We start from the raw sequence: 23,160 nt of genomic DNA, 5'->3' as shown, positions 1-23,160 counted from the left end.
CAACTCTTGGCACTTCAATTTCTTCAATTTTCTAGCAGAAGTAGCTGATGTCTTGTTATGTGATCGACTCTTCTTGCCTATTTTACTCTTCTTGTCTCTTTTGGGTTCACTGTTTGTGCGAAATAAATCTCCATTTTTCTTGCTTGGTTAGACATTGTTGCTGAGTTTGTCTAGATGATGTACTCTCTAGAATGAGCTACTTACTTTTCTTTTTGTAAGGACCATTGGGTGGACCCTGGCCAGTCGAATGGATATATTGCCAGAAATTTCTTTTCAATGTTTTTTTAACTACACAAGATACTTAAAGCATATCATTAGTAATGTTGGTGTACATTGATCAAAATGATCTCAAAGGTTATGTTAGGCCGACATCGAGACCCTTGAAAATTGAAGGAAACTCCATTTTTCAACAAGTCAAGTTCAAAGAAGATATCAATGACAAGAAAACAAACAATTTGACATTCAAAATTTTTCCATCCAACGAATATCATAACCGATCAATTTGGAGTGCCTTATGCTTCCATTCAGATTAAGATCAACCTCCTTGATTTCTTTTATTGAGGCATACAAACTCCGTCCACTCTAAAAGATCGAATGAAAAAAAGGCTAGAAATAACCAAGAAAATATAAAAAAGGTATATCTTATTCAATTATGCATAATTTTTTATAGAGGCATGTTCAATTTCTGTTTTCTAAATGAAATATAATGGGATTGAGGAGATTAAATCGGAGGCTGTCTTTTGTCCCTTAAATGAGTTTCATTGAAGAGATAAAATCACTATTTGGTGACACTTATGGCAGGAGAAGCAAGGGCTGGCATTTCTAATATCACCTTTGTAATTTAAAAGAGATTATTTTCAAGATGAAAACATCTCTATGTGACTTTCTTACGATCACAAACTTACCCCAGTTTGAAACCAAAAGAAATGTAAAGGAATATAAAGAATTTCTACATTGGGAACTCTTATGATTAGAATATCCAAAAATATTCTAGATATAAAAAATATTAAAAATTGAAAGAAATAACGTAGAAACATTGTATAAGATACTTGTACAGCTTTATGAATCATTTTCACTTCTATTGCCTTTAGACTAAATTTTTTTACCTAAGGTGTAATTTTGATAAAATTGGAAAAACACCTACAAGATAATAATTGTCACTTCTAATTAAGTTAAAGGATAGCTTTATTATGGGAAAGGTGGTTTTTTAGTTTAATTTTCTACAATTAGGAACCACTTAAAAGTTGACAAGGTGAGTTAGAGTAATGTGGCAGGTATCAACCTCAAGAATCACCATAACAGGTAATGCCCGTATGGTTACTTCTAATATGCACCATGTGTTGGATTCGATTGGGTATATTTCATCTCTCAAAGCTAATATCAACACCCCTAAAGCCCAACACATATTACTCACACGATATAAGTGACAATGGTATCCCTTGGTAAGAGAACTAAAGGAATGAAATTCCAAATGATGTTATAAGTATTTGAGGGGAGCGATTACAAAGACAACCCATTAAATTTCGCATATAGGATAGATAATGAAGGTGATTGTGAAGTGTCCAAATGATGCAGGCATGTGTAAGACTCTTGTGAAGGGATCTAGGTTGATGACTGGTTCAATCTCAAATTACAACCTTATTAGGGAGCTTTGACTTTATCCATGACAACTAAAATCTCTCTTACAAGTGTATTAGAACCTTCACATATATGCATGGTCACATACATGCATGGGGGGGGGGGGTGTGATTATGTATATTATAATGCCAATTGCATAGTTTACATTCATGCACAGTAATGAAGGTACACATGGAAGCAATTATATAAAAAGTACGTAATGGATTTTTAGAGGCTTCACAATCCTTATGTGGATTGCTTGTCCACCCCATAAATGTTTTTACACCTTGAAGCTATTCTTGTTAGGAATTAGACACCATAATTCCAAACCAATGATAGCAATAATAATAAATATAGAACAAAGGAAAAGAAAACACGAAAAATAACAAGATTTATACAGGTTTGCTTCAAGGTGAGACTACGTCCTGCCTTCCACTACTGTAGTAATCTACTAGCAAGATGAAGTAGTTTACAACAGAAATTACACACACCTACAAGTGTTCTCTCTAACCTCTCTCAGGATACAACTCCAGCTCATTCTTGGTGATGATAAAACCCTAACAACAACGTCTCTCAATTATAAAGAGAAAATTAGGCAACCACGATACAAGAGTAAAATTCCCAAGCTGCCCTTAATGAAACAACAGTTAATATATCGTGGATCTGTGTACCGACTCAACATAAGGCACTGATTAGGCTCCATAACTTAATACTTCTAAGCTTGGGTAGTCCTACAACATCTACAACAAATAATCTCTAAGAACAATTATAATGTTATCCACAGTGACTCACCAACCAACTCGTATACCACACTCTCACTAAGATTTACAATAGTTAATTAAGCACACTAGCCTAGACCCACAAAAGGATCTTCCAGCAACTAAATAGGCTATACAAGAATAGACAAAGGGATTGTCAATACCACTTGCTTATGTCTGACACTCACGCCATAGAAATTACAATTCCACCTATCAGAAAGTACAATTGGGAAAGAAGACTAAAGAAAAAAGCGAGAGATTCCCCTTATTTTCCTTTTCCTTTTTTTCTTCTTCCTCCTCCCTTTCCTCTCCATTTTCTTCTCCTTTTCCATCTCAGATCGTTGTCCGCTATGATACCATGTTGATTTCTAGTGCTAATACATTAACACGAGAGATTTCAAGGAGAGGAGAGAAGAGACTCTAGCTCGAGGAAGAGAGAAGAGAAGAAACTAAGGGAGACAAAATAAAAAAAGAGAGAGAGGTATGGCGAATTTGAGCAAAGAGGAAGTGACTTGAATGCTCTACCCCATACCTTGAGGCTATATTTATAGTTGTGAGTTTACAATGACTATAATCCCCTTAGGGCTACATGTTTAAAAAGGAAAGAAACATAAGAGGTCATACACCAACTTGTATATTTACGATTCTCTCTCATCTCTATGGAAGTTCTCCTTATTTACTAGTCATGCCACCCCTACAAATGTGGCTGTCATTTTACATAATTTTCTCTTTCCTACCCCTTAGGATCATCTCCCTTACCGGTGTTGATATAATTGAACTACTTGGATTGGAGAAAGGAGGAGAATTCCTCCACCCAAACTATTTTAAAAATAATGTCGTTGGGATGCCATGGCAAGATCAATGAAAACTTGGTCTCAACACTATGTCGGTTTTAAATATAATTCTCAACATAAATTTTCAGTCATGTTGGTATAAATTGTTCAGAAAGTTCAGACTTTTTGTTGCTACTTGACCATTTCTACTTCAAATGTCAATTTCTCTTTCTATAAAAATCTAATTGCAATAATTATTTTTGAATTGGAATTTAGACTCAAAGATATATTCCAAAAGTATATAATTTTCTATATGAAAATCATCGTAAGAAGTGAGAAATCCAATGAAAAAAAAAATTGGGAAAGAAGACTAAAGGTAAAAATGAGAAACTACTCTTTTTTTCCTTTCCTTTTTATTTTTCTTCTTCTTCATCCTTTTATTGTCCATCTTCTGCTCCTTTTCCATGTCAAATCTTTGCCCACTTTAATACCATGTTGATTTCAAAGGACAACACACTAACACAAGAGATCTCAAAGGAAGGAGAGAAGAGAGGAGAGAAGAAACCAAGGAAGAGAGGAGAGAAGAAACCAAGGAAGAGAAGAGAGAAGAAAGGACAGGAGAGAAGAAACCAAGGAAGAGAGGAGAGAAGAAAGGAGAGGAGAGAAGAAACCAAGGAACAAAGGAGAGAAGAATCGAGAGGAGAGAAGAAACCAAGGAAGAGAAAAAAGAGGAAAAAAGATAGATGTGTATGAATGAATTTGTGCCAATAGGAAGATGCTTGAATGCTCTACTCCGTACCTTGATGTTATATTTATAGTTGTGGGGGTGTTTATAATAACTAAAATGCCCTTAGGGCTACATTCTTCAAAAGGAAAAGGACATAAGAGGACATACACCAACTTGCATAATTATTTACTAGCCATGCCACCCCTACACACATGGGTGTCTTTTAACATTTTATAAAGTTTTTCAGTTAAAGCTAAATATTTTAGTTCTTGGATTTTAAAATATGATTCAAATACTTCATTACTTGATTTATGGGAGTTTTTCATTTGATTTTCATATCATAGAAGGCTCAACATCTTCGTATTGAGTGATTGATTAGTAGACTTCCTAGCATTACCTGCTTTGCAGCTGTATTTTTAATGTCTTTTAGTTTAATAGTTATTCATTAGAGCTCCTAAATTTTTGGTAGATTCACCTTATGATTGAGTATAATCTTGTTTTGAGTTTCATTATAATATTTGTTTATCAAGAGGCTCAATTGTGCTTTAACTTAGACAAACAACCCTTGCATTTGTAAATCATTAATCAAGACTTGAATAAACTAATCGGTAACTACTGAAAATCCCATAATTAGATATAAGTACTAATACCTAATAGCTGTTGAAGGTCTCATCATGAGGGCATGAAGTAGCTTTGTGTCCATGACCATTAGCATGATAAGAGGTAGGTTTAATCCGACAATAGGATGATAAATAACCAAACGAAGGAGAAGACTATTGAACATGAACAATGTACAACATGGTTGAGAATGAGACTAACCTGGAGAACCTGGTGAAGAGAGACTAACCTGGACTGGAGCTGAAAGCCATGCAGAAATGGAGAGGAAAGTGGGGCGACTGCTTCTATGATTATACAGGTTGTAGCATCTCAGCAGAAGAACCTGTGACCTAGAAAAATTAAAAGGGGTTCACAACTGTTAAGCTCGTCAAAGCTTTCAAAAATGTAACTCCGCCAGCCAATCTTAACCTGCTCTAGTTGATGCTTTACCATCTCTGCTTGTCTCTACAACTTGTTGAGAACCTCTAACATTTTGATAAATGCAGGACAACCCAAGGTAACTCGTTGTTCATTTTGAAAGCCAATCCCAAGTTTCTATTGAACTTATATTTTTAAATCATCATTATTAAGTATATTGTCAAATCAAGTCAAATACTATTTTGAATTGTTGATTACATTGACTAGGTATATAGGATTAGAGTACCTGTTTGTTTGTGTTTTGATTATTAAAATCTACTTATTGAGAGCTAATTCACAATGAACTATATTATAATCAATCATAGCAATTTGGGTCAAGCCTTATGTAGCAAGACCTTGTTCACCCCAAAGTGTTTTGGAGAACCTATTGTGGTTGAGTAGAAGGTAAGAAGTTGTATTTTCTGTTGTGTGAGAATAAGACCTTGTGTAAGTAGGTGGTCCTAAAAATCCCTTAAATCTAGGCTTGTGTAGCCTAAATTAGCTACTGAAAAATCCTTTTGTGGGTCTAGGCCAGTGTACCTAATTAATTGTTGCAAATCTAAGTGAGAGAGTGGTATGTAAGTTAGTTGTTGAGGTCAATTAAGTTGTGTCCCTATGTGGGCAATATTTCAATTAGCCTTAGAGGTGATTTGCTATAGATGTCATAGGACAACCCAAGGTTAGCAGAGCTTTAAGGTGGAAATAATTTTGGATTTTGGACTAGCATTCTACAAAGGACTATGAACCCTCTAAAAGTCATGTGTACTTTGTTTGTATTGCTTCCACATGTACCTAATTACTTTGCTTGAATATTGGCGTTGTACTTTAAATTGAACCAACCCTCCAACTCACCCACTTTAGATTTGTTCTTCATCATACCTATTTGAGTTCTAATACACTTGATAAGAGATTTTGATTGTCTTAGATGAAAAAAAAGGTTCCTAATAAGGTTGTAATTTTATATTGAACCAATCATCAACTTAGAAGTTTGAGGAAGAGTAAGCTCAAAGTCTTCTCCATAAATCCATGTTTTGATGATAAAAAATATAGCCTATTGATTTTTTTATTTTGAGTGTGAACAAAGTATGAATTTCTCAAAAAGAGTCAACTCCACAAGAAAGGAGTCAAGAACATGAATGAGTAGAAGGTTATAATATTCAAAGTTGCATTGCTTAACTCAATTGTAAGATGATGAAGTCGAGCACATATCCATGGAGCTGACTACTGTCAACAAAAAAGTTTAAACATTTGTTACAAGCAATGATTTAAAAGTTGATGGATTTGAGCATATGATAGATGGAGTCAAGCACATGTCTCTGGAGCTGAATATATTCATCAATTGTTAAGAAAGGAGTTCAAAAGTCGTTATAAACAATGGTTGAAAAGAAGAGTCGAGCACATGCACAAACAGACAAACACAAACTCAAAAAATTCAAAATCCAAAAAATATCAATTTAGAAATATGGAGTTGACTGCATAATTAGGGAGTCAAACCCATGAACTCAACAATAAGCTAAAATCAGTCAAATCTAACTTACAAAAGGTTTTGATTTAATTAAGGAGTTGACCGCTATAGGAGGAACCAAGGTATAGGATTTTATCTCCACTCCAAGGAGTCAACCTCCTGTAGGAAAACATAAGATGACTAAACCTGAAAAGGGTCATTGGATCAAACGGGTTCGATCCCAAAGCAAAGGACTCGACCCCATGTTCCAGAAATGGAATTTCAAGCATATCAACATGCAATATCTTTGGTTCCACGTATGCTAATATTCGATTGTTTGCTGAATAATCTCTCTGGTTGTTGTTGATTATTTTGCTAATAATCCAAGAAAAAAAAGATTACTCTTTCAGTAACTTGCTCTATTTTGTTCATCAAAAGTCATTACTTACTATTTTTGGTCATCAATGATTCTGTTGTTGGCAGATTTTAGTATCACGTAGCATGCTAATCATCCTGTTGGCTAGTATTCTACTAGACCTCACTGATTGATCTCTGGATGAGCTAGCATTCCTGTTGGACTTCGCTGATTGTTCTCTGGACAATCTAGCATTCTGTTGGCATCGTAATTATTGAAAAGTTAGTGATTTATCTGAATTAAGGATTGAACAACATTGTTCCTTATCTTGGAAAGCTCTACTTTAAGTTATCTTGGAAAATTGCTGGATTGACTGCATTATGTCACGGTGTTGCTTGGCTTGGATATTTTAAACTAGAAAGTTGTTGTTTTCATATCTTTCTTTGTTTTGCATTGCTATTTTCGGTTGGAACCTTCGTTGTTTCTGGCTTGTCTCCTTCGCTGGCCTTTCCATTATCTCCTGAGCCACCTTGGAGATTTAATCATTGTTTAGAAAGTTGTTTTTTTACCAGAAGGCCCACTTAATCTTTTGATCTTCTGTTCAGTTTTTTATCTGGTCCAACACTGGCAGATGGAACCATTCCTTCAGATAAAAAAATCCTGGTCTGTGTTTCTTCATTTAGAAAAGTGTTGAGCTTATGGAGGAAGTCATGTCTGGTTTGGCAACAGAGTGTTTTTTCTCCGATTGATAATTTAATGTCCGAAGTATCTTTATTCTATATCTTTGCTTACTTTAATCCCAGTTGGAACTGAAGATCTCTATTGCAGTTTTGGACGTCTTTGTAATTGGATTAATCCTTATTATTCAGGCTTCATCAAGTTGGCTATGTATCTTGCTGGTTGGTATCTTCATTCAAAAACTTTCTTGATTAGCAGCTTCATTGGCTGGTATATTCATTCAAAAGTGATTTCAATATGAGCTGGAAGTTTATTCCAAGCCATGAATCCCAGCCGGTAGTTTTATTCTGAGCCATGAATCTCAATTGGTTTATTTGGCTTCCATCTAACTTCTGAAACCAAGGTTGGGGCACGCCAGGATTGTGCAGTTCAAGGCACGAGTGACACTTCAGAGCCCCTAAAATTTGCTTGATAATACCGAATCAAGTTCCAAGCTTGGGCCTCTTGACTCAGCCTGACTCGAACCAGGTTAACTCAGACTCATGAACCCATTATTCGGACTTTGAGTCCATTATTCTGAATTTTAGCCCATTATTTTGAGTCTTAATTTTTGGTAGAGCCAGATTGGTCTCTTGACTCAACTTCACCCAGAATCTTGACTTGGGCCCTTGACTCGGCGTGACTTATTTTATTTTTACTTGGATTATTACCTTGGATTATCATCAACTTATTACTTGGTGTACAACTTCCTTATTCAAGGATGGACTCATTGTAGTTTATTTCATGTGTCCTTATTAAGAAATTTCATTATGCACCAGTTATCCGTTACTATATAACTGCATATTTGGTACGTGTTATTTGGGCATTGGCTCATTACCGCAACTGCTATTGTGTCTTTTTTATTGGGACATTATTATTGAAGAAGAAATCCTTAGTTGCTTGCCTCAGATTCATTATTTGCTAACTATTGTTGGCATTGGTTCATATGATGATGAATTTGAATTACTTGAAAAAATAAAGCACATGATGACCCCGACTTCTTCATCTTATCTTCCTCATTACCCATATTATCCTTTTATTATTTGGCAGTCTTTCTCCAACCATCCTTTATTTGACTCTCACTTATCCCCTTAGCACTAAGGTGAAACGGTTCCCATTTAGGCTTATTGTTCAAGTACGTCCAATTAAGTCCATGTGGATTATTTGAAGTGGACAACAGGTTGAAACTATATTCTTGGCATTGGAATAAATTTTGTGTTGCTTTCCTAATTGGCAAGTATCACAAGGACTCTCTCTTACAAATTTTTGATCTGGTAGTCCTCTCACTAGATTCTTTTTCACTAGTTTGTTCAAGAAATTTATTCCTATATGTCCTAGTCACTTATGCCATAACCAAGATTTATCCATTTTTGCACCCAAACAGATGGCACTAGTTGAGGGTAAATTGACTATGTTCACTACATAGAGATTTCTATTGCTATGTCTCTCTAGAACTAGTTCATCATTTTCTTTCTTTACTAAGCATTTGTCCTTTTCAAATGAAACTTTGTTTCCTTTATAAAAAAATTAACTAATGTTAAGCAAGTCATGCATCAACCCTTCTACATAATACACATCAGATATGAAAGAGGTTGAGGTACTTATTTTAAGAATTCCTTTTATGGTACATTTGTTATTGTCTCTGAAACTTACATGACCCCCATCTTTGGGATTGAGTTCAATGAACTTCTTCTTATCACTGGTCATGTGGCTCGAGCAACCTCTATCAAAAATCCAAATTTTTTTTGGTCCCTTGGCTTGGAGACATACCTACATCACTGTTGAATTTATGGGAAAGATAAAATTTTATTGACTTGTTGTAATCAGTGTACATGAACCTCTACTTATAATAGAGGAAGGTAGTAGAGTCCAATTACAATAAAACTACATTTGTCCCAATTACACCCAAACTCTAACACTGAAAGATAAGTCCTAGCATAATTAAATAACTCAATATAGATAAAAGACAAACCTAACTCAAACTAAAACTCTTCTAGGATGTGACCATTAGATAAAGATACTTTCTTGAGTCCTTCTTGATCTTCCAACTGATGTGATAAGGATGCTAACTCATGGTAATCATTGTGGGCCCTACTTATTATGGCCTTGGGCCCATCTTGTGACCTTCTTTGGTTATTTGGCCCATCTTATTATACTCTTAGATATGTGGGCCTTCCTTGGTCGTGTGGGCTTGAGCCTTTTCTTCCAACAATCATGAAAAGTTTAACCCTTAGAGATCCATTTTAGGTTGGGACCCTTTAGGATAACATTTGAGGTTCTAGCTTATTTGGGCTTCCAAACTTGTTTGCCCAACTTCATTTGGGTTACTACAACCTTTTTGGTTGATTTGGGTTTGATGCCTTTTTAATTCTTAACTTCACAAATGTGATCATAGTGACTCATCTCATTGCAATAGTGGCATCTAATGTGAGGAATGGGAGAAAAATTATTGTTTTGCTTTGTACTATTCTTTCCAACTTTCTTCTTAGGTGTGGATTTGAGAGACAAGTTTGACTTGATGTTCTAAGTCTAAACTGTTCTTTTCAAATGCAAGTCAATCACATGGTAGCTTGTCTATCAATCCATTTATTCTTGAGGCATTTTCTATAAATATTTCATTAGCTTCCTTCATGACAACAAGCTCTTCTTTGAGCATTGCATTTTTCTTTATATTTGTTCAGACAATGAATAGAATTTTTTCTTCAATTGCATCCCAAGCTGAGATCAAAACTCTCTTCTTTTTGTTCTTGGGATTTTTGCTTGTAGATGGGGTTCTTTCTTCAAGCTTTGGATATTTGTTCCTTCTATGTCCTAGTTTCCCACACTCAAAACAAACATTAGTTTCCTTATAGAATTTGTCATTTTGAGTTCTATATTGGCCTTTTATGAAATTCTTCTTTTTCCTATAGATTCTTTGAAGATGTCTAGTGATGAAACTGACGTCATCAGAGCTTTCTTCACTAGAGTTACTTTCAACACTCGTCTTGGCCGTAAGCGCAATTTTCTTAGCTTGCTCTTCCTCAACATCTTGAGGTTCCATGTCATAAGTGAGAAGGATTCACAGTAGCTCTTTTGAGCTTATAGTTCTAAAGTTACATTCTCATGCAAGGTTATCTTCCTCGTCTCTCTTGACTTTGGAAGTGCCTTGAGTAGCTTGTCATTTTGTCTATAGAAGGAAGTCTCTTCTCCTAGATTGTTCAACTCATTAATTATATGAGTGAACCTAGATTTCATCTCAGATATTGACTCACCTAGTTTCATTTTGAATTCATCGTGTTGGGCTAGCAATAAGCTAATTCTAGAGTCTTTTACTCTAGTGATTCCTTCATGTCTGACTTCTAGTTTATCCCAAATTTTTTTGACAATTTTACATGTGGAGACCCTATTGAACTCATTTGGTTCTAGGTTTAAGGCCTTAGAGATTGTCTTGAGCTGCTCTTTGTCTTTCCTACTTAGCTCATTGAATTCATTTTCAATTGGAAGGCCATATTCAAGTTTTTGAGGCTCAAAAGGACCATTCTTGGTTACATGCTATATTTCCAAATTCATAGATTGAAGAAAGAACTTCATTCTTACCATCAAATATCCATAGTTTGTTCCATTGAACAAAGGTGGATAGTTGGCATATTGTTCTTCGGTAAGGAACAATTTGTCTTGAGATGCCATTTATTTTTTTTTCAAAATTAAGAGGATTTTGATTTCAATTTAGTGTTTCGCCTACTCTGATACCAATTGTTGGCTCAATGGCTTCTCAAGGGGAGGATGAATTGAGAATATCGAATAAAAATTAAGTTGCACGTGTAATAAAAAATCATGCATAAAAGTAAATCAAACCATACATACACCATAGGAGACAATTTTTATTTTTTTTGTTATTGATGTTCTCCTATTGGTATTCACTGCCCAAGAACCATTGCTTGGGAAATTTCATTATTAAAAACCTCTAATAGCCGAAATTACATAAAGAGATTTTGGCTCTCTTTAAGCCACTTTTAGATCAATACATTTATTTTATAACTCCAATCTTCCAAAGAGATTGCTACTAGATTCTAGCTCTAGGAGGCCCTTTGTATCTAGATTCTATAGGTTCTAGATGAACCTTTCACAAATTTAAATAAAAATAAATGAAAAATGTACACCCTTACTTGGAGAGATCATTCTCCTTGAGAGATCCAAGCTTCCTCTTCCTTGACAATACAGTATGTTTCTCACACCAGAAATACTACCCGAGAGAGTCTTCTCTCTATTTCATCTCAATGAGTTTCGGTGAGACCGAAACTTGTCCCCGATTCTTCTTCCTGGCGCACACACAGGCACCGATACAAAATTCCGAGGGAGTTCTGTAAACCTCTCAGTTCTAGTAAGTCCTAGACCTTGTTCTTTCGACTACAGCCTCAAATAGCAGCACCGATAACGGCAACAACAACGGGGACGAATGGTAACTCCTGCAACGGTGAAGGAAACATCGTCGTTCTTCTCGAGTCTCTCTTTATGTCGAGAGACTCTGTTTCGTACTCTATTTCTATTTCGGAAACAAAGTTGAAGTCCCGCCCTACAGCACCGGCAACGGCGACGCCAATGGCATCACACAACAGCTCCGGCATCGGCGTCCAGCCAACAGAGTGCCTGTTAAATCTTGCCTTTTCTATACTTTTTTGTCACTTTCCGATTTCCAGCCCAACTCGCAAGTCGCCACGCAATTCACGAAAGAGCACACACAATTTGCCAACAATGAGGTGACTTGCCATTCCCAGTCAACCGCCCAAAGTGCGTAATAGACCTACCTTGTTCCCACCAAAAATCTTTTCAAAATGTATTCTATGTGCCCTCGCCCCCTCTTTGTCTAAGCAAACAAGAAATCACAAAAAATAAAACAAATTATGATTATTCTCAATAGTGAACAAACAATGAAATACGAGACTCTCTACGAGTAATGTCCTTGTTTTGGCAATAGAGACAAAGTCTTCCGGTTGAGGGACTCTATTCGTACAACGTCTCTATTTTGGCAACAGAGTCGTGTGCTGTGGACCAGAATCCATAGTCCTCAAAAAAGACATCTCAATTGTGAAGCTATTTTAAAGAAATGACATAATATGATCAAGAAAGTAAGCTTCTTTCATTGCCAAATCAATTGACTTCGGTTTAGTCTATCTCAAATACTACGACTATAGCTTCATACGTGAATGTATGTTTTGTCGCTTGGACGACAAAGGATCACTCACGCTCCAAGACTCCCTCATCTTCCCTTCACATCAGAACATCAAGAATATGGGTTTATGCAATGGGGTCATCTTCTAGTGCAAGAAAATCCACACTAATCTCAAGCTCAGTTACTATCTCTACAATCCCAATACCAAGTATCTCATGACTCTTCCTCCACTCCCTCCTTTCAGAATGGCCCATGACCCCTTTGATAGTTGTTTCCCTTTTTTAGGTTTAACCCATTATTAGGTAGTTTCCCATAGATGTAAGGATAGTGAGCCTGAGTTTGGATTATATGTTAAAAGGGATTTGGTCTAGAAATAAGCCTGAGTTTTCTCCATCAATGGGTTTCTCCGCAAATTCCTGGAATTTTGTCTACCATGATTGAAGGTATGCATCTTGGGTTTCCGATTTTCTTTTTATGAATTTTATATTGCTTTCAAAATTCTGAATTTCATTTGGAATCTCTCATCTTGATTAAAATTCCATTATTTATTTATTTTTCTAAAATGTTGTCTATGCTTTTATTCTGCTGTAAAAAAAATAAAAATTTACTTGTCGTTTTAGAGTAGAGGAGGATGTAGCCTTACGATGAGGCCTTATGAGCCCCGCGCTTCTTCGATCACCAGTGGTGGCACGTGCAACTGTCAATACATTGTGTGCCTATTGGATCTCAATCATATTGGCGCTCCCTGGCTAGACAGCGTCCAAGAGAGGCAATGATGTTTCCGAACAGCATTCTCGGCCAGATAGGATGACTGCAATGGTGCTTCATAGTAGGTTGCACTTAGTGCGCTGGAGGTGCCGGCATGTTAGTGGGAACAGAAAATGCCCACAGCCAGCCGTCAGCCGTTGTTCGGGTCTGCAGAGGGGATCGTCGACGAGGGGATTCGAACGACAGGGCTCATTGTGTGCGCTGGCGTTGAACCATCGACGTTTTTTGGGCATTTTCTTCCCATCTCCCGGTTGGTCCCGTTCCTCACTTCCAGTCGCCTGGAGACCGGCGTTGCACACAACTGATTCTCGATCAAGAAATGTTGCTTCGGTGGGTGGCAATGAACACCAGATTTTGCGTCGAAGCACAACAAAGAGGAACAGTCACAAAGCACTGAGAGAGAGAGACGTTGTAATGGAAGCATGTGTACACCGACGTGTTGCACTCGTCGGACGCACACCGGCGACAATAGCACCAGAGGAAGGAGACGGCGTCGTGGGGATGGTGAGTAGAGTCCCGAACAGACGAGATGCCTGGCTATGAGCAGCCGAGAGCAGCATGAACGAACATAGTAGAGACCTGTGCTTCGTGCGCCGGTGTTCCATGCTCTCATTGGAGCGCAGCCAAGGCCTGGTGCACGACATTGTGCTCGCCGGCTGTCCCGCACCACTATATGCGCAAGAGCACCAAACGTGCTCATGGCCCATCCAAGCCCAGTGTTATCATTGGATACATTTAATTCATATATAAATAACAGGAAAATAGAATATTTTATTTTTCATTCTTTTTCATTTTAGTTCATATGAATTAAATAATTGGAAATACATATATGAATTTTTAATATGCATGTGTTAGTTAATTTTTATCTGTATAAAAATTTATTTTGTTTTTATTCATACTTAATCTTCTATGCATATTATGATCGACCAAAATATAAGAAATTAATAATTGGCATAAATTTTAGTCAATTATTTTGATGTAATATTTTGGTTTACATTTGAATAATTAAGTAATAACCACAACATTCTTAATTATGAAAAATGTCTAGTGACATTAAGTTTAGTCACATAAAGTTAATGACATACAAACTTGAGAATAACCATGGAAAGCTTATAATTTAACCTCATGTAGTAATTGTTATATTTAAGTGAGTAATTTGGATTGGATAGAAACATTTAAAACAATTGGTTAGTCACCCACAATAATAGAAAATTCCTTTAGAGATAAATTTATGATGCCATTATAAAGTGATATAAATTGTTTATGTGTCATAATCTAAGCCTAATCACATGTTGATTTATTTGTTTGAATTTATTTACGTGGGTAAATATTCAATTTACTGTTCCATTGCATGTTTTAGTAAGCATTGTTGTTTATTTTGTTATTCTTCAAACTTTATATGTTCCGAATTTTGATTACTCCAATATTATTCCTCTGAATGGTAATAATTAAGCTCTTTGTTGGTCATTTCTTCTATTAAATAGCACTGACATATATGACTCTTTCATTAGCAAAGTCATCACATTTTCTCTTGGTTGGTCATATATGACTCTTTCATATCAGCTCTTTATCTCATGTTCTATTTCTTTTTTATAAGATTAACGTATTAGACTCTAGTTGATAAAGTACTGACACGTTTTTGGTTATGCAATTTGTTGTTCTTTATGAAATCCTCTGGTAATGTCATGAGTTAAATTAGCACAAATGAGGAGAACCATGCTTTTAGTTCTGAAGTTATAATTGGATATCTTATTTTTATACCATGTTTTATTTGCTATTTGTTTTATTTGAGTCATTAAAAATATTAGGCATAGGAATTGATTCTTAAAATATTAAGAGAGAAAACAATTAATTGATTGCATAATGAGTACATTGTTTCTCTATTTAAAATTAAACCTTCCCATGTTCCACTTACAACTTGAATAAAACTCCAAATACGAAACAAAGTAAATCACTATTACAAAAAATTTATAGAATCAAAAGATTTCTTATGCAAGATTCTTTCCCATGAGACTCAAATAAGACTTTTTCATACTAATTCTTCCACCATGACACTTCTTTACCATGAAAATCATATTAGACTCTTCCATATTCGCTTCTTCAACACTCCTCTCAAATTGGAGTTCATAACCTTCGCATGAAAAGAAATTTTCATCTCTATCTTCCTCCTTACTTAGATGTTCTTTACCACCACTACTTCTCAACACCTCTTCTTTTGAACTTCTCCTTCTACTTCTCTCCATTAAGTGACCCTTTCCTTTTAAAGAGGCCCAAGTTGTACATAGCAAATATGAGAGAAGAAAGCATCACTCTAGCCAAACAATAAAACTCCATATTCCTTTCAAAATGGTATATGTTTGAAAAAAGACTCCTTTCAATTTCAAAGACAGACATACCCAATTTTAGTGCATGAAAAAAAGAAAGAGTATTCACAATTTTAATGGTAGCTCACAAAAATATACTACTTTGGTGAATTAAAAAACTTAACTCACTCTGACTGTTGGGTGCACTCTTGTTCTATGTAGGAAGTATAGCCAGTGCTCTGAAGTGATAAAAAAAATACAAGAAATTTCATTACCTATTTCAAAATTCTAGAATTTCTAGAGGACTAACAAAAGTAACCATTGTTTTATACCAAGAAGGTGACAAAAGAAGTAGAATGATAACAAAAAATTAACCAGAATAGTAACTAACCAAAGGACCAAAAATTGACTAAAAATGTTGACCACAAGAGTTTGACTAAACAATTGACTCAAAAAAATTACAAGAATTTTAATAATAAATTAAATACAATGGAGATATACCTTGGAGAAAGGGGGAATGCACCATGGAGTTTAACTAGAAAATTAGTTGGAGTTAATTGCAGTATCATATTCATATGGCCTTCGAGCAAAACAATCTTTCCTCATGGACACTCTTAGAATCCCAACATATGGCCTAACTTACTATGATGAAAGAAGGCTAGTTTGCCTCCCAAATGAAGAAGAAATAACTTTAAAGAACAAAAAAAAGAGCTTTGAAAATAAGGGAAACTTATTTGCACAAAATGAAGATGGTTTACACTTGTGGTTACAAAGCCTACTTATATGCAAACTAGGGATAAGAATCCTTATCCCTTCATCTTACTTGGATCAGTATGATCTTCCCACCTAAGGACGAGGTTTACCCCTTTATTTAAATTCAAACTTGGCATTGTCACAAATGCCTAAATAAGCTCATAAAATATAATTCAAGAGCATTTGAATCGATCTGAGTTAAAATTTAAATTTTAAACGAGACAAAGAAATTGATAGCCAGCCTCTATAGTTTGAATGCATGTGTGCCACTCACCTACACACGTGCCTTGCCTATGTGGCTCACCCACGCACCTCACCTATATCCTCACCCACGGCTGTGTGGGGGGCAAGGGTTGGGTCAGGATTAATTAAATAACACATTTAATGTAATACATAACTATCTTGATCATAGCTAATACTAATTAATTAATGACATTATGTATTTACTAATCATATAATTACTGATTAAGTAAGAAATAATTAAATACCCGATGATTTATGCTAATTAATCGGCCAAGTGACCTATTCAATGTAATAAATAATCAATTATTTAATAGAAAAAGTAGTAATAACTTACTTATCTAATTAATTAAACACATTCTAGTTATATAATTAGGATGGGTGACTTCCTGAGAAGTCTTCGTGTTGCACCCCTTTTTGCCTTATTTTCCACTGCCACCAGCTAATTTCTCCATCGCATTGCTTCGTTTAGGGGGTGACAAAACACATTTGTATATATAGTTTTTTTTTTTAACAGTTTGAAACTTTTGGGTAGAAGAGAAGAGGGGAAAAAAGGAAAAAAAGTATGATTTTTTTTAGTTTTTCTTTATTAATGCAGTTCGCTACACTTTCGACACGGACGATCAATGTTTTATTCTTTAACCCAACAAAATGGCGCTCCTTTTTTATTTTTTAAATCTCAATTTTTGCATAAGATTATAATTTTTATTTTATTTTATGTAGGGAATGTGGAAAAGACTGACAGAACATGGGGGGTATAGTGAAGCCGGGGAAGGGATTGGTAGCATGGAGAGGGTAACACAAATGAGTGCGAACATACTAGCACCAATGCACTAGATCCCATCAGACCTCAGAAGTTAAGTGCGCTTGGATGAGACTAGTACTAGGATGGTTGACCTCCCAGGCAGTCCTCGTGTAGTACCCGTTTTTTCCCATTTTTCCTTTGCCACTAGCTAATTTCTCCCTCGTAATGCAATGGTTAGGGCGGAAAAACATATTTGTATATATATTTTGTTTTCTTTTTTAACAATTCAAAATTTGGTATCCCATAACAATGATATCCTTTCACAATAATTAGAAATGAAAATTATTATTTTGTACGTGACTTTTAAATTTTATCCAAAACTACTCCTTAGCTAAGATTTTTTGGTCTAAAGGCAATAGAAGTGAAAATTATTCATAAAGATGTTTTATTTCTTGAATAGTTTTGCATATTCTAAATCATTAGAGTTCCCAATGTAGCAATTTAATATCTTCTTTTACATTTCTTTTGGTTTCAAACTAGGAGTAAGTTTGTAAGAGTAAGAAAGTCTCATAGAGATGTTCTCATCTTGAATATCATCTATTTTAAAATCATTGATGATGAGATTCATCTTGGATATAATAAATGTTTTGGCTGAATTTATTTTAAAATCCATCAATATATATGTGAGATTTTGTGATTTGTTTGCTATGTTGTTTTGAGTCTATAGTGTAAATTAAGGAAATGACTAGTGTGCAAGAAGCATGAATGAAGAAATGAGATAGAACTCATATTATAAAATCAGCAGATCTTTTTTGAGTAGTAAAAGAAGAAGAAAGCAACCTCATAAGGAGTTTGAGATAGAGGCCAGCAAATAAATAAGCCACGGAAATGAGATAAGTTGAAAACCTAAAATCCCAAAATCTCATTTGATGTCTACAAATGAAAAACTAAAGGCTCAAAAGGAACTACAGAGTATGGTGAAATAAATGGAGCCTAGGCCTAGTTTAGAGAAGAATTTGGGAGAAATGTGAATGAAACCAAATGAAGGGTCGTGCATAAAAGAGATGAAGAAGTCATCTCAAGTTGAGAAAGTTGGTCATGAGACCAAGAGTGTCAAATGAGCATAATTGGTAAGAAAATTGAAAAGGAGAAAGAAGCAGAAGGGTAAAGAACGAGAAACTGTAGCCCAAAAGGAGGTTATACACTCTAGACAAGGGTCTTGAAAATTAGCTTCTAGGGAACCACTTAGTAAATCTAGGTGAAAGTAGAGCCTTGCTAGCTCAGCTTCAGAAGTGAAAATTGACTAACAATTTTGACCAGTGTTTTAGTCATTGCGTATGGTTTTGTGAGTATGAAATGAGACATGTAGTCCCAAGATCCCTAAAAAGAGAGTTGTGTTTTGATTGTGATATTACTTGAGACTACAAAAATCTTGAAAGCATGAAAATAAAGGGAGGGTAAAATTTAAGGGGGAGTACAATTACAAGCTAATGTACATATCTTAGGCGTAGTAGAATGCAATAGCCAGAGAGAGACCATTGCATGACGTCGGGGGAGCATCACTATAAGGGGAGCATACCTATAGTCTCCATTATAAATTTTGATGATATCAAAAGGAGGATAAAATTTGGAGTGAACGTATAAAAATCCACACAAAGTCAACATAGCATTGAACTTTGGGGATTTAAGATGAAAGAGTTTGATTTTTGTATTTGGTATTCCTTTTATGCATTCATAACATTTGTATCACTAAAAACTTATGAGTGTCTGCTATAAAAATGTAGGGAATATTGGTTTTAAGAACCCCATTGAGATAATTTTTATGATAACAAACACTCAAGTTACCAATTATATGTCTTAAGTATGTTATGTAGTTTAAAAATTCCTCAAAGAAAATTTTTGTGTTCATTTTATGCACTCATAAAATTTGTATTACTACAAACTTATGAATGTTTATCATCATAAAAATGGAGGGAATGTTGGTCTTAAGATCTCCATTGAGATAATTTTGATGATAACAAACACTCAAGTTACCTATTATATGCCTTAAAGTATGTTGTGTAGTTTAAAAATCCTTCAAAGGAAATTTCTAGTAGCATATCCATTTGATTGGCTATGGTCCACTTCAACTATCCATATAAAATTAGAAATATTAGATTCTATGATTCCATTAATTTATCTTGAGTTTTCTCTTAAGGTTGAGTGTAGAAGAAGAAGAAGGAAGGAAATTGAAGAAGAGAGGAGAAAGAAAAGATACACAAGAGAAAGAGAGTTAATAGGAAAAGAAAGAGAAGTTTAGAGCATGTTCCTCTCTTCTCCCTTGGAAAGACTAAATTTAGACAAAGTTGCCCGTTTATATAAGTGATATAGATGGAAAGACATATAACAAAAAACATTATAATTTAGCCTTTTCCCTTCTCCAATGCTCCCCTCAAGTTGATGCAGACACATCATAGGCACCCAATTTGGAACAAGTATGCAAAAGTGGTCTCATTGCAATCTCTTTAGTGAAGATATCAATCACCTGGCTTTGGGAAGAGACATATTGAAGGCAGATAATCCCAACTGATTTATTTTTCTCAAATGAAATGATAATCAATCTCATTATGTTTTGTTCCTTTAGAAAAGACTGAATTGTAGATAACTGAAATAGTTGTTTGATTGTCACAGTGAAGTTTCATTGAGGTAGATTCAAAGAGAAGTGACTTCACCCATACTATTTCACTCAATGTATGTGTCATTGCTCTCTATGTTGCTTTTGCACTGGATTAGGTAACCACGTTCTATTTCTTATTTCTACAGTCTAGGAACTTATTTATATTATTGAACTCAAAATGTTTTTTGAAAGAAATCTTGAAAAGCAAATGGAAAGAAACTTGATAACTCAACGAAACCCCAATAAAGTATAACAAATTTTTTTTCACATTACTTTGTAAGCATTGAACCGGACCTAATCTTACTTGGTCCAATTACTATAGGACCAGACAAACGAGCCGGATCTTCCAGTTTTAAGCTAAATCTATTTTCCCTATATAAGAAACAAAAAATCATTGAACCGATGGGTTAGTTTCGGTTTTGACACCACTCATCCATGTGGCAGTTTGCCTAATGGCACTTTCTGCTTCCATCCTAAAATGGTTACTGACACAGCAACATCTGTCACGCCCCATGGTCAGGTTTTTTACAACCAATTTTATGAGCGCATTGAATGTCTGAATTTTTTGTTACAATCAGAAATGTGTAAACAAGAGTTATATAAAGCAGAAGGGAGTTAGAGCAATGACAGTAGGGGAAAGAGAATCAAGAGTGTTTTGTCTTTCCTTTCATCTTCTTCTTCTTTTCTGTCTTGTAAAGAAATTGCAACAGAGAAGAGGAACAACATAGCTGTTCAAAGATGTGATCCTCTTTTTTCTAGGAGAGTGGTTTCCTATATTCTAATCGATCCATTTGTAAGCCTTTTCTTATTCATTCATCTGTTTAAAATGTAATCTGATGCTCTCTCCATCGCTATTTGAATCCTCTTTGTTTTTTTCCTTTAATGGTGCTTTCTTAAATCTTCTCAACTCAATTTAAGTTCGTCTGCTTGCTTATCATAGGTAAACACTACGGAGTCTGACAAGAATTTTACTGGAGCTTCGCTAGTACCTGAGATATTGACAAGTTGAACAATCCAGTTTTTCAATTTGAAATGCTCAACCCAACCAGTTCAGCATTCAATTTGACAAACGTGATGGTTCAAAGTAGCAGCTGGCTGGGTTGAGCATTCAATTTGAAAATCTCGAGTACAAGTGGTCAACATCCCTGGATAGTTCGAAGTAGAAGTCGAGGTCAATGGTGAGCATCTCGAAAGCTTCATTTAGGGAGGGGATGTCTTTGAAAGTGGGCTTGTCACAAATCGACCCTTGACCTTGAGACTCTTCAGGTTCAGCTTGCTTATCTCCATCTCTTTAGCCAAAGTTGATCAATCTTCATTACTTTCATTTTTTAGAGATTTGAAACCTTTGAAATTGTATGCATCAGGTTAAGTTGAGTGAAGATATCAATGGACAAGAGAACAAACAGTCCACTTTTATGTAGTTCTTCATCCAACGAATATCGTCAAGTTCAAGCTACTTAACTCCACTCTTAATCTCTTCAGTTGAAGATGATAAATCTTCACTGACTTCAGGGAGTTGCAGCAACTCAAAGTCAAGTCCTCGAGAAGAGGGGACCCACTAATTATCTCACCTAATTGATCACCAGTAGTGGCCACACGATAGAGAGCAACACTTCTTAGGGTTTTGAAACCCTTGACATCTTGTGGGGGCTACAGTATCCCGCAAGTTAAGTTGAGAGATGATATTGATAGACAAGAGAACAAAGAGTTTGACATTCTGAATTTTTTCGTCCCCCACCTGATATCATCATCCTCTGTTGAGTCTGAGTGCCTTACACTTCCACTCAAATCAAGCACAAGCTCCCCAAATCCTTCGACTTTGACAAATTTAATTCATTCTGTGAGATCGGATGACTATCTGTCACTGAGACAAAAGAATGGGAGAAACTTCTTAATCTTGTCCGGAGTATGGAGTTGTAGAAGTTAGTAAACAACTTGTACATCCATAATAGTGCCAAGCCTATAATAGCTTCTTTAAATTTGTTGTGACCTCCTTGTCAAGCCTATAATAGTGTTGTAAATCCATAGGGTTTCCACATGTTTATCCATTGCCTAGATAGAATTGATGTCATCACTGCACACATCAATGGAAGAAAAGAGTGGATGTAGTTGAATAATATTTTATAGTAGCTTGCCGATATTGCCAGTCTTCTGAGTAAAGGTTCTCTTATGCTTTTTGTTTGTTACACACTGGTATTTGTGATCTGAAATAACAAAAAAAGTATTGTGTTAATCAATCTATTTTCTGGGCAAAAACTTGAGTTCAAGTAATCTATATCCCTGGATAGTTTGAATTAGAATTCGAGGTCAAGGGTGAGCAACTCTGTAGCTTCATCCAGGGAGGGTGTTGTTGAAAGTGGGCTTCTTCCAAACTCGACCATTGTACTTAAGACTCTTCAGGTTTGGCTTACTTATCTCCATCTCTTCAGTCGAAGATTATCAATCTTCATTGCTTTCACTTTTTAGAGATTTGAGACCATTGCAAATGTAATGAGGCTCCTTTATGCATCAGGTAAAGTCAAGTGAATATTTTGATGGACAAGAGAACAAACAATCCGATTTTCTGAATTTCTTCATCCATCGAATATCATCAAGTTCAAGCTACTGAGCTCCTATTGCAGACAAATCAATCCACAGGGTTCAAAAAACAAATGAATATTATGTTGGTGTTGTTTGTGATACGAAATCAATATTCTGTAACTCTCCAAATTCTCAATAAAATTGTAAAGACACATTTTCTGTGTACAGTAATGAATCTTCTGAGGGCTGTACATTTATTCCTTAACTTGTTCCCTCGACAGGATTGTTTGCTGCATTGAAGAGATGATTCGCTACTTCCTCTCACCCCCTCAACCTCTTAAGCAAAACGAGAGTTGAGTGAAAATCCGAGAGATAACAAAAAATCAGATTGATTTTGGATCTTCAAAGAAACGAAAGTGATAATGACAAAATCTCAAAACCTATTGCGATTTCCGTTTGACAAGTTGGAACCGATTTCAGTTAAACTCAATTAGATTCGATCTTGACTATGACTCTTTGCCGAAAATCTACCGAGCGAACGTCTTTCTGCTGTTGTAACTCGCTGCTCATCTAATCATCGTCTCTGCACGCTCAGCTCTGACTCCCACATGTTAGTCTCTT

General features: G+C 35.5%; 1 protein-coding gene and 1 pseudogene across 1 annotated transcript; one reads left to right on the top strand and one right to left on the bottom strand.

The window, feature by feature from the left end:
• Positions 1–10,483: 10,483 nt before the first annotated feature.
• On the bottom strand, positions 10,484–11,071 carry LOC137942981 (uncharacterized). The gene is made up of 2 exons (XM_068788695.1): positions 10,982–11,071; positions 10,484–10,936 (listed from the first exon to the last, which is right to left on the bottom strand). The coding sequence occupies exons 1-2, from the start codon at positions 11,069–11,071 to the stop codon at positions 10,484–10,486; spliced, it is 543 nt and encodes a 180-aa protein (XP_068644796.1).
• A 6,353-nt stretch (positions 11,072–17,424) lies between these two features.
• Positions 17,425–17,543, top strand: LOC137943345 (5S ribosomal RNA; annotated as a pseudogene).
• The last annotated feature ends 5,617 nt before the right edge of the window (positions 17,544–23,160 follow it).

The sequence above is a fragment of the Aristolochia californica genome, unplaced genomic scaffold (assembly GCF_029961685.1).
Source record: "Aristolochia californica isolate CCGP_79_NKW_82.1479 unplaced genomic scaffold, dmAriCali1.0.hap1 SCAF_10, whole genome shotgun sequence".
NCBI classification, from domain to species: domain Eukaryota; kingdom Viridiplantae; phylum Streptophyta; class Magnoliopsida; order Piperales; family Aristolochiaceae; genus Aristolochia; species Aristolochia californica.
Note: the sequence above shows the minus strand (reverse complement) of the source record. Positions and strands in the feature narration are given on the sequence as shown.